General features: G+C 38.9%; 1 protein-coding gene across 1 annotated transcript; it reads right to left on the reverse strand.

The window, feature by feature from the left end:
- Positions 1 to 11280: 11280 nt before the first annotated feature.
- Positions 11281 to 12231, reverse strand: LOC127684192 (olfactory receptor 51F2-like). The gene has a single exon (XM_052181186.1). It carries the CDS (start codon positions 12229 to 12231, stop codon positions 11281 to 11283), a length of 951 nt encoding a protein of 316 aa, XP_052037146.1.
- Between the last annotated feature and the right edge of the window lie 5169 nt (positions 12232 to 17400).

Consider the following 17400-nt stretch of genomic DNA (forward strand, 5'->3'; position numbering starts at 1 on the left):
CACAGCTTAGGATCATTAGAGAACCAGATCCTGACCTAGTGCTTCAATGGAAATGCATGGCTTTTCCCTGTGTTCCTGCTGTGCAACAGCAGATTAGCTAGGAAAGGAAACAAAGTAACCTCTGTGAAGAGACTCATGCTTTCAGGGGACCCACACTGTATTCTGTCTAGGGCTCACTTACATACACACATTTAAAAGAAGAGATTAAGTAAGCAACGAAAACTATAATCCAGTTCTATGACTATTGGAATAGCAGACAGCATATCTCAGGGAAACAATAAGCCAGCACATGGGATCGTTTGCCTTCCTTTTTACTACTTCTCAGCTTCTGAGAGCAAAATATGCTAAAGGTCATAATGATATATAAGTTCTTATGTAAATGAAAAAAAGGACAATAGGGTGCCAACATAAATGTGAATAATGTAAAGTAAGTGTTTGTGGCTGAACAAATACTAGTAACCATTGGGTAGAGAAATCTAAACATTTAGATTTTAAAAGTGATAAAGGAAAAAGTTCTGTTTATACAGGAGAGCCTGATTCTGTTTTAGGGAAATTCTGCCCTCAGAAAGACAGCTTAAAAATGAAGCCAACAAGAACAAAGCAAGTCACTGGGAGCTGATGAGAAAAATCAGTGGGGCAGAATCATCTGCACGGGTTTCTTGAATTTCCACTTGGAAAGTTTGGTTCATATTAAATTAACTGAAAGATGGATCTCCCCTTGTTTTTGTAGATGCACACACATCAAAAAGAAACTTTGGGCTTGACAAAATTTCTTGATACTGGCCTTAAATTTATTGATATTAATTTTTTATCTACAAAAAGATAAAATGTTTGCTATTGATATATGTATTTTCCGTTGACTCATTAGTGCTTCAAATTATTTAGTAAATATTTATGTATCAGAATTGTTAGGGCTTGTAATAGACAAAACATGGTACTGCAGACGGTCTGTGTATAATAACAAGAAAGCTGTCTAGGAGTGGAAGTTAGCTTAGTAATCCTCATTGCAATCTGAAAATGTATGAGAGGGAGGTTAGATTTCATCCCCGAAGTAATTCTAACACTTAAGGGGGCAATAATGTTAAACACACATTCACACGCACATGAGGAGATCTGAGTGATAAACACTAATGAGTTCACATTGGCTTCTTAAGGTGCAGCATGCTCTTCACTGATACAAATGCACTAATGGTCAGGGAAATGTCTGTCAAGCAACATAAACTCTCAATGTCTCTAAAATCCTCTTTTAAATCTAAACTTATTTTAAAACAAAATTTGATTTGCAAAATACAGGAATTCCTAGGAACATGAGACTAGCCAGGCCCTGGGCCTAGGGAAAAAAATCAAATACTATTGTTCTTCTAAAGGAACATAGCAATAAAATGGTCCTTAATGGCATTATGCTACACTCCTAGATCAGTGCCTCAGCCATCATCAAGAAGATTCCTCCTTCAGCAGATGGTAATTAACACAGAGATCTGCAGTTGGATAGTGTTCAGAGAGTAGATTTTGGAACAGATAGTCCTAAATCGGATATCTTTATTAAAACGTCCCCTCAGGATTCAGAAGGTTATGCAGGAGATGAGACAGAGAGATTTTAAGAGACAGAGGGGATGAATGCCACCAAGGAAATAATGGCAGACACTCACAGGGGCAATGTAATATGAACTCAAGAATGAATGCACAGGGCTTGCACAGGTTCAAAGCAGAACCAGCACCAACCTGAAACCTCACTCCAAATGATTTCCACTTAAAAAGTTAGTCCTCTGAAATGGAGTCTCGCTTGATATATTAGCCATATGTAAGGGTAGACATCATGCACACCGGGAGATGACTAACAAAAAGTGAATTCCATCTCCACAAGGATGTCCCTACCACCCACCACCCAACCCACCAGACCTGTAAACTCTCTAGGGTCTCCAGTCTCTTGAGGATTAGATGCTTCTTCTCTGATTAAAGCCAGACCCTGCAGTCCTCTGCTATATATGTGTTGGGGGCTTCATATCAGCTGGTGTATGCTGTCTGGTTGGTGGTTCAGTGTTTGAAAGGTCTCAGGGGTCCAGGTTAATTGAGACTGCTAGTCCTCCTACAGGATCACCCTCCTCCTCAGCTTCTTCCGGCTTTTCCTTAATTCAACCAAAGCTTCTGTCCATTGGTTGGTTGTAAATATCTGCATTTGACTCTTTCAGCTGCTTGTTGAGTATTTTGGAGGGCACTCATGATAGGTCCCTTTGTGTGAGCACTCTATACCCTCAGTAATAGTGTCAGGGCTTGGGACCACCCCTTAAGATGGATCCCACTTTGGGCCTGTTGCCTGACCTTCTTTTCATCAGGCTCCTCTCCACCCCTGTAGTTCTTTCAGACAGAAACAATTATGGGTCAGAGTTTTGACTGTGGGATGGCAACCCCCTGCCTCACTTGATGTCTGTCTGTCTGTCTGCTTGAGGTGGGCTCTGTAAGTTCCCTCTTCCTGCTGCCAGGCATTTCATCTAAGGTCCCACCTTTTGTTTCCTGAGTGTCTCTCACCTCCCAGGTCTCTGGTGCATTCTGCATTCGCAAACTCCTACCTCCCAAGGTTGCCTGTTGCCATTCTTTCTATGGTCCTCAGGGCTTCAGTCCTTTTTCCTTACCCAATATCAGATCAAGTTCCCCTCTTCCCCCTATTCCCCACCCTGTCCACTTACCCTCCAAGGTCCCTCCCTCCCTCCTTGTGATTGCTTTCTTCTCCCTCCCAAGTGGGCCTGGGGTGTCCTCACTTAGTCCCTTCAGCTTGTTGACCTTTTTGAGTTTTGAGTTTGAAAAGGTATGGAATGTGGAACAGTTGGAAGGTAGACTGGGTGGGGAATAAAATCTGGAGTGTGAAAGAAAGAAACAAAGAAACAAAGAAAGAGAAAGAAGGAAAGACAGAAAGAAAGAAAGAAAGAAAGAAAGAAAGAAAGAAAGAAAGAAAGAAAGAAAGAAAGAAAGAAAGAAAGAAAGAAAGAAAGAAAGAAAGAGAGAGAGAAAGAAAGAGAGAGAGAGAGAGAGAGAAAGAAACAAAGAAAGAAACAAAGAAACAAAGAGAAGGAAGGAAAGAAATAGAGAGAGAGAGAAAGAGAGAGAGAGAGAAAGAAAGAAAGAAAGAAAGAAAGAAAGAAAAGATTCAATTTAAAAAATGAACTCAATGATCTTTTTGTTAACTTCTGTCTCATATTGCTTTGTTTTGACATATTCCTGCCTGTCTCACTGATATTTTACTAATATCTTATGATTTCTGTCTTTGAATTTTATAGGGTGCTTTTGTTTCTATTTTTGTTTTTATTTGTGAGTGTGTGTATGTGCATGTGTGTCTGTGTGTGTGTGTGTGTGTGTGTGTGTGTGTGGTTTTCTGGCTTGCTAGCTTTTTTGTTATCTTGTTTGTCTTCTAAAAAGATAAAAATAGAAGGCATGGAGCTGATTGGGTGAGGAGATGAGGTTCTGCGAGGAGTTGAGGGGTTGGAAACCATAATCAAAATAGGAAATACATAAAAAAATATTTTCAACAAAAGCAAAGAAAAACACAAAAATTATCTCACCTATTTTTCTGTCCCACTATGCTATGAATATGAAGTGACATAATATGTATGAATGTGCTTTCTAAGCTGTGTTGTGCTAAAGATTTTAAGTATGAATTAATTTATTTCAAAACATCTTTTTATTTTATTTTATTTTATTTTATTTTATTTTAAGATCCAGCATTTATTTACATTTAAAATGTTTTCCCCTTTCCTGATCTGCCCCCGCCCTGAAAGTCCCATAAGCCATCTCTCCTCCACTGTTACCCAATTAAGCCCCTCTCGCTTCCCTGTTCAGGTATTCCTCTACACTGCTGCCTCAAGCCTTTCCAAGGCCAGGGAACTCTCCTCCTTTTGAGGTCCATCAAGGCCATCCTCTGCTGCCTATGCATCTGGAGCCATGGGTAACACCATGTGTACAATATAGTTGATGTTTTTGTCCCTGGGAGCTCTGGGAGTACTGGGTGGCTTGTATCTTTCCTTCTGTGGCACTGCAAACCCCTTCAGCTCCTTGGGTTCTTTCTCTAGCTCCCCCACTGGGGACCCTGTGCTCAGTTTAATGGCTGGCTGAGAGTGTCCCCCTCTGTATTTGTTATGTACTAACAGAGCCTCCTATGTGACAACTATATCCAGCTCCAGTCAGCAAGTACTTGTGGGCATCTATAATAGTGTCTGGGTTTTGTATGTGGGATGAATCACTAGGAGGGGTAGTCTCTGGATGGTCTTTCCCTCAGTCTCTGCTCCACATTTTGTCTCTGTATCTCCTTCTGTTAGTATTTTGTTCCCCCTTCTAAGAAGGACCAGAGTATCCATATTTTATTCTTCCTTCTTGGGCATCACTTGATATGTGATTTGTGTCTTAAGTATTCCAAGCTTCTGGGCTAATAACTACTTATCAGTGAGTGCATACCATGCATGTTCTTTCATGATTGGGTTACCTCACTTAGGATGATATTTTCCAGTTCCACCCATTTGCCTAACAATTTTATGAATTCATTGATTTTAATATCTGAGTAGTATTCCATTGTGTAAATATACATTTTCTATATCCATTCCTCTGTTGAGGGTCATCTGGGTTCTTTCCAGCTTCTGGCTATTATAAATAGGGCTGCTATGAACATAGTGGAACATGTGTCATTACTTGCTGGGGAATACTCTGGGTATATGCCCAGGAGTTGTATAACAGGGTCCTCCAGTAGTATCATGTAGTTTTTGACACTATTACTCTGTAGTACTGCTTGAGGTCCAGGATACTGATTGCCCCAGAAGTTCTTTTACTATTGAAAATAATTTTAGCTATCCATTTTTTGTTTTGTTTTCTTTTATGTTATTCCAGATTAATTTAAGAATTGCTCTTTCTAACTCTGTGAAGAATTGAGTTGGGATATTGATGGAAATTGCATTGAATCTGTATATTGCTTTTGGCAAGATGGCCATTTTTACTATATTAATCCTGCCAATCCACAAGCATGGGAGATCTTTCCAACTTCTGAGGTCTTTTTTTTTTCCACTGAATTTTTTTAATTGAATATCATCTTCATTTACATTGCCATGGTAAAACTTTTCCCAATTTCCCCCCTCCCCAAAGACCCCCAACACCTCCTCCCTCCCCCTGCCTCCACATATATGCCGCTCCACCCAACACACTCCCACCTCTCCCACCTCGGTTTCCCTTTGTTGGGGCCTCTGTTGAGCCTTTACCTGACCAAGGACCACTCCTCCCACTGATATCCAACAAGGCCTTCCTCTGCCACATTTTTGGCTGGAACCATGTGTGCCCCTTGGTTGGTGGTTCAGTCCCTGGGAGTCTTGGGGCATCTGGGTGGCCAAAATCTATTCTTGTTCTTAGAGCATAAGCCATTGGTATTCTCTTAAGGAACTTTTACCCTGTGCCCATGTGTTCAAGATTCGTCCCCACTTTCTCAGCTATAAGCTTCAGTGTGTTTGGTTTTATGTGTAGATCCTTGATCTACTTGTACTTGAGCTTTGTACGAGGAGATAAGAATGGGTCGATTTGCATTTTTCTGCATGCGAATCTCCAGTTGATCCAACACCATTTGTTAAAAAATGCTGTCTTTTTTCCACTGGATGTTTTTAGCTCCTTTGTCAAATATCAAGTGACCATATGTGTGTGGGTTCTTTTCTGGGTCTTCAGTTCTATTCCATTGATCTTCCTGCCTGTCTGCATACCAATACCAAACAGTTTTTATCATAGTTGCTCTGTAGTAGAGCTTGAGGTCAGGGATGGCGATTCCCCCAGAAGATCTTTGGTTGTGGAGAATAGTTTTTGCTATCCTGGGTTTTTCTGTTATTCCAGATGAATTTGAGAATTGCTCTTTCTAGATCTATGAAGAATTGATTTGGGATTTTGATAGGGATTACATTGAATCTGTAGATTGCTTTTGGAAAGATGGTCATTTTTAATATATTGATTCTGCCAATCCATGAACATGGGAGATCTTTCCACCTTCTGAGACTTTCTTCGCTTTCATTCTTCAGAGGATTAAAGTTCTTGTCAGTCTGTTTATCCTTTGAGTATAGGACGGCTACTGATTTGCTTGAGTTAATTATAGTTCCGGTCAATTTGCTGAAGTTGTTTATCAGCTGTAGGAGTTCTCTTATGAAGTTTTTTTGGGTCACTTAAGTATACTATCATATCATCTGCAAATAGTGATGATAATTTGACTTCTTCTTTTCCAATTTGTATCCCTTTGATCTCCCTTTGTTGTCTAATTGCTCTAGCTAGAACTTCGAGTACTATATTGAATAAATATGGAGAGAGGAGCTGCCTTGTCTAGTCCCTGATTTTAGTGGGATTGCTTCAAGTTTCTCTCCATTTAGTTTGATGTTAGCTACTGATTTGATGTATATTGCTTTTTACTATGTTTAGGTATGGGCCTTGAATTCCTGTTTTTTTCCAAGACATTTAACATGAAAGGATGCTGAATTTTGTCAAATGCTTTTTCAGCATCTAATGAAATGACCATGTCATTTTTTTGAGTGTGTTTATATAATGGATACCATTGATGGATTTCCATATATTGAACCATCCCTGCATCTCTGGGATGAAGCCTATGATCATGGTGAGTGATCATTTTGATATGTTCTTGGATTTCATTGGCAAGAATTTTATTGAGTATTTTTGCATTGATATTCATAAAGGGAATTGGTCTGAAGTTCTTTTTCTTTGTTGGATCTTTGTGTAGTTTTGGTATCAGCGAAATTGTGGCATCATAAAACGAGTTGGGTAGTGTTCCTTCTGTTTCTATTTTGTGGAATAGTTTGAAGAGTATTGGTGTTAGGTCTTCTTTGAAGATCTGATAGAATTCTACACTAAAACCATCTGTTCCTGTACTTTTTTTGGTTGGGAGACTTTCAATGACTGCTTCTATTTCTTTAGGGGTTATGGGACCATTTAGATGGTCTATGTAATCCTGATTTAACTTTGATATTTGGTATCTGTCTAGGAACTTGGCCATTTCATCCAGATTTTCTAGTTGTGTTGAGTATAGGCTTTTGTAGTAGGATCTAATGTTTTGTTTTTTTTTTTATTTCCTCAGTTTCTGTTGTTATATCTCCCTTTTCTGATTTTGTTAATTTGGATACTGTCTCTGACCTCTGGTTAGTCTGGCTAAAGGTTTATCTATATTGTTGATTTTCTCAAAGAACCAGCTCCTGGTTTTGTTGATTCTTTGTATAGTTCTTTTTGTTTCAACTTGGTTGATTTCAGCCCTGAGTTTGATGATTTGTGGTCAGTTCTGGAGAAGGTACCACGAGTTTGATTAAATCCATTTGGTCCAAAACTTCTGTTAGTCTCACTGTGTCTCTGTCTAGTTTGTGTTTCCCTTCTACTCCTCTTGCGTGTATTAGCTTCTTTCTGTTCTAAAGCTTTCAGGTGTGCTGTTAAGCTGCTAGTGTATGCTCTCTCCAGCTTCATTTTAGAGGCATTCAGAGCTATGAGTGTTCCTCTTAGCACTGATTTCATTGTGTCCCATAAATGTGGGTATGTTGTGCCATCATTTTCATTAAATTCTAAAAATGTTTTTATTTCTTTCCTTATTTCTTCCCTGACCAATGTATCATTGAATAGAGCATTGTTCAGCTTCCATGCATATGTGGACTTTCTGTTGTTTTTGTTGCCATTGAAGACCACCCTATCTCCATAGTGATCTGATAGGAAGCATGGGATTAATTCAACCTTCTTATATCTGTTGAGGTCTGTTTTGTGACCAATAATGTGGTCAGTTCTGGATAAGGTACCATGAGGTGCTGAGAAGAAGATATATTCTTTTGATTTAGCATGAAATGTTTTATATATATATATATATATATATATATATATATATATATATATATATATATATTAAATCCATTTGGTCCAAAACTTCTGTTAGTCTCACTGTGTCTCTGTCTAGTTTGTGTTTCCCTGATCTGCCCATTAAGGAGAATGGAATGTTGAAGTCACTCACAATTATTCTGTGGGGTATGATATGGGATTTAAGTTTTAGTAAAGTTTCCTTTATGAATGAGGGTGCCCTTGTATTTGGAGCACAGATGTTCAGAATTGAGAGTTCTTCTTGGTAGATTTTCCCTTTGATGAGTATAAAGTGTCCTGTGGGTGGTTTCTTTGATGACTTTTGGTTGAAAGTCTATTTTATTTAATATTAGAATGGTTACTCCAGTTTGTTTCCTGGGACTGTTTGCTTTGAAAAATTGTTTTCCAGTCTTTTACTCTGAGGTAATGTTTGTCTTTGACACTGAAATGCATTTCCTGTATGCAGCAAAATATGGGGTCCTGTTGACATATCCAGTCTGTTAGTCTATGTTTTTGTATTGGGGGATTGAGTCCATTGATGTTAAGAGATATTAAGGAATAGTGATTGTTGCTTCCTGTCATTTTTGATGGAATTTTTATGTTTGTGTGGTTATCTTCTTTTGGGAGTGTAGCAAGATTAATTTCTTGCTTTTTCTAGTGTGTAGTTTCCTTCCTTTGGTTGGTGTTTTCCATTCATTATCCTTTGAAGGCTGAATTTGTGGAAAGATATTGTGTAAATTTGTTTTGGTCATGGAATACCTTGGTTTCTCCATCTATGATAATTGAGAGATTTGCTGGATATAACAGTCTGGGTTGGTATTTGTGTTCCCTTAGGGTCTGTATGACATCTGCCAGGGCTCTTCTGGTTTTCATAGTCTCTGGTGAGAAGTCTGGTGTAATTCTGATAGATCTACCTTTATGTTACTTGACATTTTCCCCTTCCTGCTTTTAATATTCTTTCTTTGTTTAGAGCATTTGGCATTTTCAGTATTATGTGAAGGGAGGAATTTCTTTTCTGGTCAAATCTATTTGGAGTTCTGTAGGCTTCTTATATGTTCATGGGCATCTCTTTCTTTACATTAGAGAAGTTTTCTTCTATAATTTTGCTGAAGACATTTACTGGCCCTTTAAGTTGAGAATCTACCTCTCTTCTCTACCTATAATCCTTAGGTTTTGTCTTTTCATTTTGTCCTGAATTTCCTGGATGTTTTGGGTCAGGAGCTTTTTTGTGTTTTGCATTTTGTTTGACTGTTGTCTCAATGCTTTCTATGGTATCTTCTGCATCTGAGATTCTCTCTTCTATCTCTTGTATTCTGTTGTTGATTCTTGCACTAATGACTCTTGGCTTCTTTCCTAGATTTTCTATGTCCAGAGTTGTTTCCCTTTGTGATTTCTTTATTGTTTCTACCTCCATTTTTAGATCCTGGATGGTTTTCTTCAATTCCTTCACCTATTTTGCTGTGTTTTCTTATAGTTCTTTAAGGGCTTTTTCCTGTTTACTTGTGTTCTTCTGTAATTCTTTAAGGGAGTTATTTATGTCCTTTTTGAAACACTCTATCAGCACCATGAGCTGTGATTTTAAATTCAAATCTTGCTTTTCTGGAGTGTTGAGGTATCCAGGACTTGCTGTTGTGGGTAAATTGGGTTCGGATGGTGCTACGTTGCCTTGATTTCTGTTAGTAACATTCCTACATTTACCTTTTGCCATCTGGTTATCTCTGGTGTTTGTTGTTCCTGCTGTCTCTGGCTGGTGTGTCTACAAGCCTGTCTCAGCACCTCTGGGTGACCAGCTCTCCCTTGAACAGAGTGCTGTGGCACTGCCCAGGTCCTAGGTGCTGGTGGAGCCCTGGCAGACCGAGTCCCAAGTGATCTTACACTCAGGTGTTCCCTGAATTCCTGGTTGTAACAGCCTACTCAGTCTTCACAGTAGTGAAGATGGTGGCCTCACCTCTAACCATAGGACTCCCTGTGGAGCAGATGTCCCCAGGCAGGATAGGTGCACAAATGGCCATTGTGGTGCTCAGCTCCTTACACTCTTTGGTGTTCTCTGCATTCCCGGATGCACCAGCCTCCTCAGTCACAGAAGCAAAGGTGGCAGCCTCCTCAAAATGTCTTTATATAAAAGGTCTTTCTCTAGGTGTTTAATAAGAGGAAAGGAGAAGTGTCCTTCCTGTTTACTTTCCAACAACCCAAGTTCACATCCATGAGAAATCCTCTTCTCACTTTTGACAAATGAACTATGACAAGGAAATATCCCTTCTTGTGATGTTAGATATTGACTCTAGATGGCCCATTATATAAATCCCTAAAGTACCAGGATGAACCTAGCAGTAACGTATAATTACAGGATGTAACCTTAGCTCTGGGGTAAATAACTATTGAAAGAGTATAAGGATGCTATGGTCTTAACTTTTCTCCTAAAGCAACAAGATACAAGAACTGTCACAGGTTTTTTGTTGTTGTTGTTATTTCCATTCCCTTTGCATTTTGCCCTAAAATGCCTGCTGTCTATTGTGTTGAATGAAATAATTCCTGTTTCCATCAAGAGTATTTTTTCTACCTTCCAGTCTAAATGGTAACATGTATACTTATTAACAACCTATACTTTGCCTTAAGAAAGATGCAATACAAGTATAAAAATGAATATTAAAATGTTTTACATTTATTTCTTCATTCATAAATAGAATACTGACTGCTAAATAAGTCTGGCTTTGTCTTGGGTAAAGATCATCACCCCCCTAACAAACACTAACTATCTTTGATGTCTCAAGATGATCAAAATGACCTGGCCTTCTGGTCCTCTTGTCTGCAATTGAGCATTACTGCAAGTGCAGTACAGAGGTGTCCCTCCACACTCAGTTAACAAAGTGCTAGGGATATAAACTATACACAAGAGTTAAAATTAAGTTATTCTTCATTGGTGACACACACTAAAAATCTTCTCTGAAGATATGAAAATGAATGTTTGACCAAAATGTTAGATTCCTGATGGCAGCATTACTGGTTCAATAAGATAGAATCAGAGATATTGTACAATTAAGTAATATGGACAAGGATAGCTACCATGGTATATTTAGGTAATAACATTTGGAAATTTGGGATTATAATTTATATTTTATTTCCATTTATGAATAGAAGTAATGCTATTTCTGACAATAAAGAAGAGAGTTGTATAGCAATATCATTGAAATCTTTCATTCAGGAGGAGGAAAGGCACTACTATCATGACATTTTAGGGAACACTGATATCTTGAAAATCTAGAGTTTACAGTACTCTCTTTTGGCTCATACATTCTTTCTTGCAACTAAATATATCATTTTGATAGCTATCAATATTAAAATGTTACAATGTCTCTCAGCATTCTAACCTCCTTAAAGATCACGTTCTTTTTCCATAGAGTGCCAAAGGCACAAAACATATGAAACAATGATCTAGGGCTTTGTCATGCTAGAATGGAGAGTGTTCAGCACAGCCTTGCGTATCTGCTTGGTCTTCACACTGTAGATGATGGGGTTCATGACTGGAGGGATCAGCAGGTAGGCATTGGCAATCAGAGTATGAACATAGGGAGGAGCTCGTCTGCCAAATCTGTGGACAAAGGACAGACTGAGCAGTGGAATATAGAACATAGCCACAGCCCCAATATGGGACATACAAGTGCTGAAAGCTTTCTTCCTCTCTTCTGGAGAAGCAATGTTGAGGACAGTTCGAATGATCAGGACATAGGAAAGGATGATGAAGACAGAGTCAACTCCAGCAGTGGAGATCAGGACAGTGAGCCCAACTGCACTGTTGATCCTGGTGTCTGTGCATGAGAGCTTCATGATATCTGGGTGGAAACAGTAGGAGTGGCGGAGCACATGACTGCTACAGAAGGACAATCTTTTCAGGAGCACTGCCAGGGGAGTCTGGATTAGGGTTCCCCGAGTGATGATTGCTACTCCAATCCCTACTATTTTAAGGTCAGTTAAGACAGAGGCATATCTAAGAGGGTTAGAAATGGCCACATAACGATCATAAGCCATAGCCAACAGCACTGAGGATTCCATGACAGTGAAGAGTTGAATGAAGAACATCTGTGACAGGCAGGCATTGAAGCTGATCTCCCTGGCATTGAACCAGAATATTCCCAGCATGGTGACCAGAGTAGATATGGAGAGTCCAAGGTCAGTGGTGGACAGCATGGAGAGGAAGTAATACATGGGCTCATGGAGGCTGGGCTGAGTGATAATGGTGAAGAGAATCAGGCTGTTCCCTGACAGTGCAGTTGCATAAAGAAAGCAGAAGGGAATGGAGATCCAGGTGTGGAAGGCTTCCAGCCCGGGCACACCAGTGAGCTGGAAAATGATGGAAGAAGCTGAGGTGTTCTGGAACATTGACATATTGACTTCAACCTTCAGTGTTTTCAGCTGAATGTCCTAAAATGATAGTATATATTGTTGATGCACCCAGTACAAAGTGGGTCAGTTCTCTAGTAAACATTTCTGAAAGACAATACCTGTTACAAATAATAGCTTGTTACAATTGGAGTAGATAAACTGGAGGAACAACTGAGACTATTCCCGTAGAGGAACAAAGTCATGAAATGAAGAATTATATAAGGATGAATTTTATACAAATATAATACACTAAGTGAATTAAGCCAGACTCAAAAATAAATCATAAATCGCCACTTTTCTTTTCCATGTGCAATCATTTTTTGGAAGCATATGAAAACATAAGAGAGAGCAATATGCTCTGTATTTTAGGAGGGGGTGAGTAGGGGACCAGACAAAATTTGCCATTCCTTGCCACAGTCAAAGGCCAGGAGGGCATGAGATTGGGTCAGCAGGAGAGCATGACACAGTAGTAGTTCTGGCGTCTGTCCCAGCACCAGAAAGAAAACAAGAAAGGAAGCGGGGAAGGAAAGAAAGAGTGTGGGGGGGGGGGTAGAAGGGAGGGAGAGGGGAGAGATAGAGGGAAGGAAGGAGGAAGAAAAGAAAATCATACCATAACAAAAATATGTACAATAATACCAATTTCCTCAACAACCTAAATTCCATTCTAAAATACTTATCTCTTCTCTCCATCCCCTGCTCCTTGTAATGTCTCTAGAGCTCTCTCGCAGCATGTTGCCCATTGCCTTCAGTTTCAACAACAATGGTTCATGCAGTGGAAACCTGGCATCTGGCATCAAATGACATTCTCCTACATGAGATGACATCTGTCCAGCTATATTTTAAAGTACTAAGACTTCAGTGGTTAGAAACAAGGCCCATTCCCTAAAGTTCTCTGTGTTGGAGTGTAGAAAAACTAGGTCCTCAACTCAGGACTTCAGAAAGCAGAATTTGCGATTTCAGCCCTAAGCAGTGTATTCCCCTGAAACTCAGGGTCCTCTGTCGCGCCTATCAAGCGGTTTATTCAGGAACCTTGAACAATCTTCTGACTCCCGAGGCACTTTCCCAACCCCCTTAAATATATTATAGTGAGCCAATCCCCATGAGCCACGTAGCAGATGCTCATAGGCTGCAACAAGGTGGAAGCAGGCTAGACGCTCAAGTTCTTCCAAACAAGGACCTGCCCATCAGTCGAGCAGCAAGACTGGCTCACGGCCAGGCGCCATCTTTAGGGCCCATCAAAACAGCTTCCCACAGTCCTCATCTGAGATTATTGAGGTTACTGACAGAATTCAAACCTTTGTAGCAAAAATTTGAGGTCTCCATCCCTTGCTGGCTGGTGAGTGGAGGAGGAGACTCGTGCATCCTCAACACCATCTTCCGGCTCATGCAAAGGTTCTCTCACAATATGACTTTGTACTTCTTCAAATACAAAACAAGAACCCTCTGCAACCTTGCCTTCCTTCCAAAATCTCCTGTGATTGATTAGGTCACTGGACTCAGTTAATCTTTGTATAGATTAACTTGATGTAAAGCAACCAAAGGCCTTATATGCATCATTGGTAAAGCTCTTCTGTAGTCTAAAGTACTATGATCAACAGAGTGGTAATCCATTACATGCATTGGCATGCCTTGCTCACACTGAGTAGACCAGGGGGATTATTTTCAAACAGAAAAAATAACCTGGGGTAAATAATAAACATTGCAGGCCTCTGAGAATTCTATACACCATAATTAATAGAGCCACTTTCTAAATTTCTAACCCTTTTTCTATTATTTCTTTAATTTTTGAGATTATAACATAATTATATCATTTCACTTTTCCCTTTATTTCCTCCAAACCCCTCCCATATACTCTCAAATTCAGGGCCTCCTGTTTCACTAATTGTTGTTCTGTGCAAATATGTTCATGTATGTACATATAGTGACTATAGATTAAGCATCTTTTTTCCTCTCATTCCATGTTCACCACTTTATTAAATACTTATATCCATTTTGCAAGAAATATAGAAATATTACTGAAAGTAGTTTCTTTGCCCTGTGTTTCCAGTTTCCAGACTTTCTCCCCACTGATGCCAGTGGAGTCTGTGCAGACACACCTGCATACTCTCCCTCTGTAGCCCTACCTGCCTTCAGCATGAAGTCAAACCCACTACCACATCACTAAAAATAAAGTATAGCCAAACTAGCAAATATAGATTTTTTTTTAAGTCTGACAAGCTCAACCTGAGATTTCCCTTACTTGACCAAGCACGCACTATAACATTCTCCCACATACTGAAGTACTTTACTTAAATGATGTAGCTCTCTTTTCTGAATGAGGCTAAGCTCTTTAGAATCTATCTAATCCATAAAGTTACTAATAAATTCAACATAAATTTCTGCTTATGGAAACACTTGGGGACATCACCTTCACTAGAACAAATCACAAGAAAACACTTCTTTCTCTAAGTTATGTATATTTTTAGAGTCATACATACAGATTAAAGGTTATTCTATTGTTTGATGATGCTCTATCTGAAAATATACCTTTCTAAATAATATAATATGGTAGTAGGTGGATACCTTGCTTATTAATCATTATAATCTTTTGAAAAGATGCATCTTATTTTTATGTAGCATGTGTGTGTCTATAGGAGGTGGGGTTGTATATGCTAGTGCAGGTGTCTACAGGGACCAAAGGTATTACAGACTGCTATGAGCCCCTTACCATGGATGCTGAAAAAGAAACTTGGGCTCTCCTCTTAACCAGAGAGTCATCTCTCCAGGCTCTCATCATTATTCATTAATGCCTTCCATTATATTATAACAAATGAAAACAAAATAGTGTAAGTGTAACATTTATACAGTCTAAATATTTAAAGAACTGACCAGTGATTCTGAACTTAGCTCAGGACCTCTCCGTCTGGTGTCTCCGTCTGGTGTCTCCAGGACCCCCTCGCTCCTATACTTCAAAAGTTCTCATTCAGATTGCATTGTTTAGATAAATGAAGGTGTGTCTGTGGATCTATGTGTCTGTGTTAATGTATTCACCTGCTTTGGGTTGTGTGCCTGCCCATACACATACATTTGACAGAAGAATACTTCCGGTGTATTCTCTCTCACCTTTCATCTTATTCTCTCCAGACAAGGATTCTCATTGATCATGGGGCAAGGTTGTTAGCTAACTAGGAAGCCTCAACAAACTCCCTGTCTGTTCCCCATAGTGCTGGCTTTTTTTTTTCTAAAATAATGGCATCTCATCTAAACTTTAACTCAGTACCAAAGGTCCTATGCCTAACTAATCTGAATTGTCTTTTCTGTACCAAATGATGCAGCAAACTTGTTAGAATCCTGGACAGTCCTAGGTCCCAAGAAACTTCTGTCTTCACTAGACTGAGTTCTTCAATGAGTACATAACATTCCACTATGAACATTGGCAGATCAGAAATGGGATGTAGGATTAAAAATGGCAGCATTTGTGAAGAATCAATGTGATAACAGGCAAACAGAATACAGGAGGTGTATGATAATGGCCAATGAAGATGACAGTGTTGGAGCGGTGCACACATGGCGGGAGTGGCATCAGGTTTTACATGGAAGCTTTGAATGTTCCAAAACTAGCCAGAAAACTCAAATTGTAATGGTGCTTCAACCTGCTCTGTGAAGCAAGACAGTGGTACTATATCACTACTAAACTCACTTAGAACAGATGGCCCAAAGTTACAGATTTCTGTTCTTCTAGGTTTCCTTAGGAATCCAGAAGACCTCGATGAGGCTAATAATCTTTTTATTCTAATGAGAAACAGCAGTGGTAAAGTCTATTGCTTTCCTCAATGCAACAGCTGTACTTACAAGTACACAGATGTTCTTTGGTGTTTTTCTCTCAGAGCAGGCTGAGGAGCTGAGATCTTCTGCACTGTGATACAGACCATTTATAGGGAGAGATGTCCTGGGCTTTCTAAAATTTCTTCATCAGAAAACCCCAGAAGGAGATGATGTGGACCCCAGAGGATGAGCCTCCCATGGGCTCCTTCTACTTTATGGTTTCCTTCCCCTCTGCCTCACTGTGAGCTCCTTCAGTTTCCATGGAGAAACGGTCTTATAAGTCTTACTTGCAGTGTCAGAGAACCCTCTGATAAAAGCGCATTTGTGAAAGTCCCTCCCCATCTATGTTGGTATGCAGTGCAGAGTGTCTTGATCTGTGTAGGTTCTGTGCAGGCAAGCAGAGAAGCTTTGAGTCCATTGCTCTGTAACCTTTAAAAAGATGTTTCTGTCCTTACTGTTCTGTAGACAACCAAATAACCTTCATTAATTTTTTCTAAAAGCACTTTAAGGATATAACATATTCCAGAGTTTTGCACTAGCTTGATACAGAGAAAAGAACATAGTCTTTCTCCATCACAAACTAGATGTAAAAATCACTGCTTTATCACAAATTCTTTGTTTTCATTAATTATTTTTAAGATATACTGGAGTAGAGGATGATAATTCAGTATAGGTACTCAGTACATAAAGATAAAATTAGCATAGTTAACATTTTTCATGTCCTATATATATTTTTAATTTTCAGATTAAGCTGGAATAATTGCATAATTATGTAGCAGAACTTTAGTTTCAATGTATGACTGCATTGTGTGATGATCAAATCAGGTGATGGTTTTCCGTGAGTTCATTTTAGACAATACATTGCTAGGTCTTACATTTAACAATGAGCTCTCAAAATTTCCTTAGAGAACTTGAAAAGTACTCATTTCAATAACATTTTCTCATCGAATCTTTGGTGATTCTACTATAACATTTTATTTAACTATGAATAGCTGATTGGCAATAATTATTATTATAAAGATACTTTGTACATTATACAATTAGTGAACATATTTTAGAGTCTTTATTATATGAGCCATTAATATTTATATAACTTAGAGCAGTAAAATCAATTTCTCAATGACAATAAACACACTTTAACATATATAACAGGTACAGAAGTAATAATAGGATAATAACTAGACAACATGATATCTCTGTCATTAGGGAATCCAGTCTAAAACTCTGCAGGCAGGAACTTACAAAACTAGGAAAAATAAAATGTATTTATTAACAGGCTTTTTCAAGCTATGGTGTTAAATCATGCAAGTGAATAATAAAACAAAAATTCAAGGAGGACTCTCTTTAAAAAATAACTTTAAAACTTTC

The sequence above is a fragment of the Apodemus sylvaticus genome, chromosome 1 (genome assembly GCF_947179515.1).
Source record: "Apodemus sylvaticus chromosome 1, mApoSyl1.1, whole genome shotgun sequence".
Classification (NCBI taxonomy): domain Eukaryota; kingdom Metazoa; phylum Chordata; class Mammalia; order Rodentia; family Muridae; genus Apodemus; species Apodemus sylvaticus.

Excerpts from the sequence above, each read along its gene's own strand:
- LOC127684192 (XM_052181186.1), bottom strand. The coding sequence starts at position 12,231 with ATGTCAATGTTCCAGAACACCTCAGCTTCTTCCATCATTTTCCAGCTC.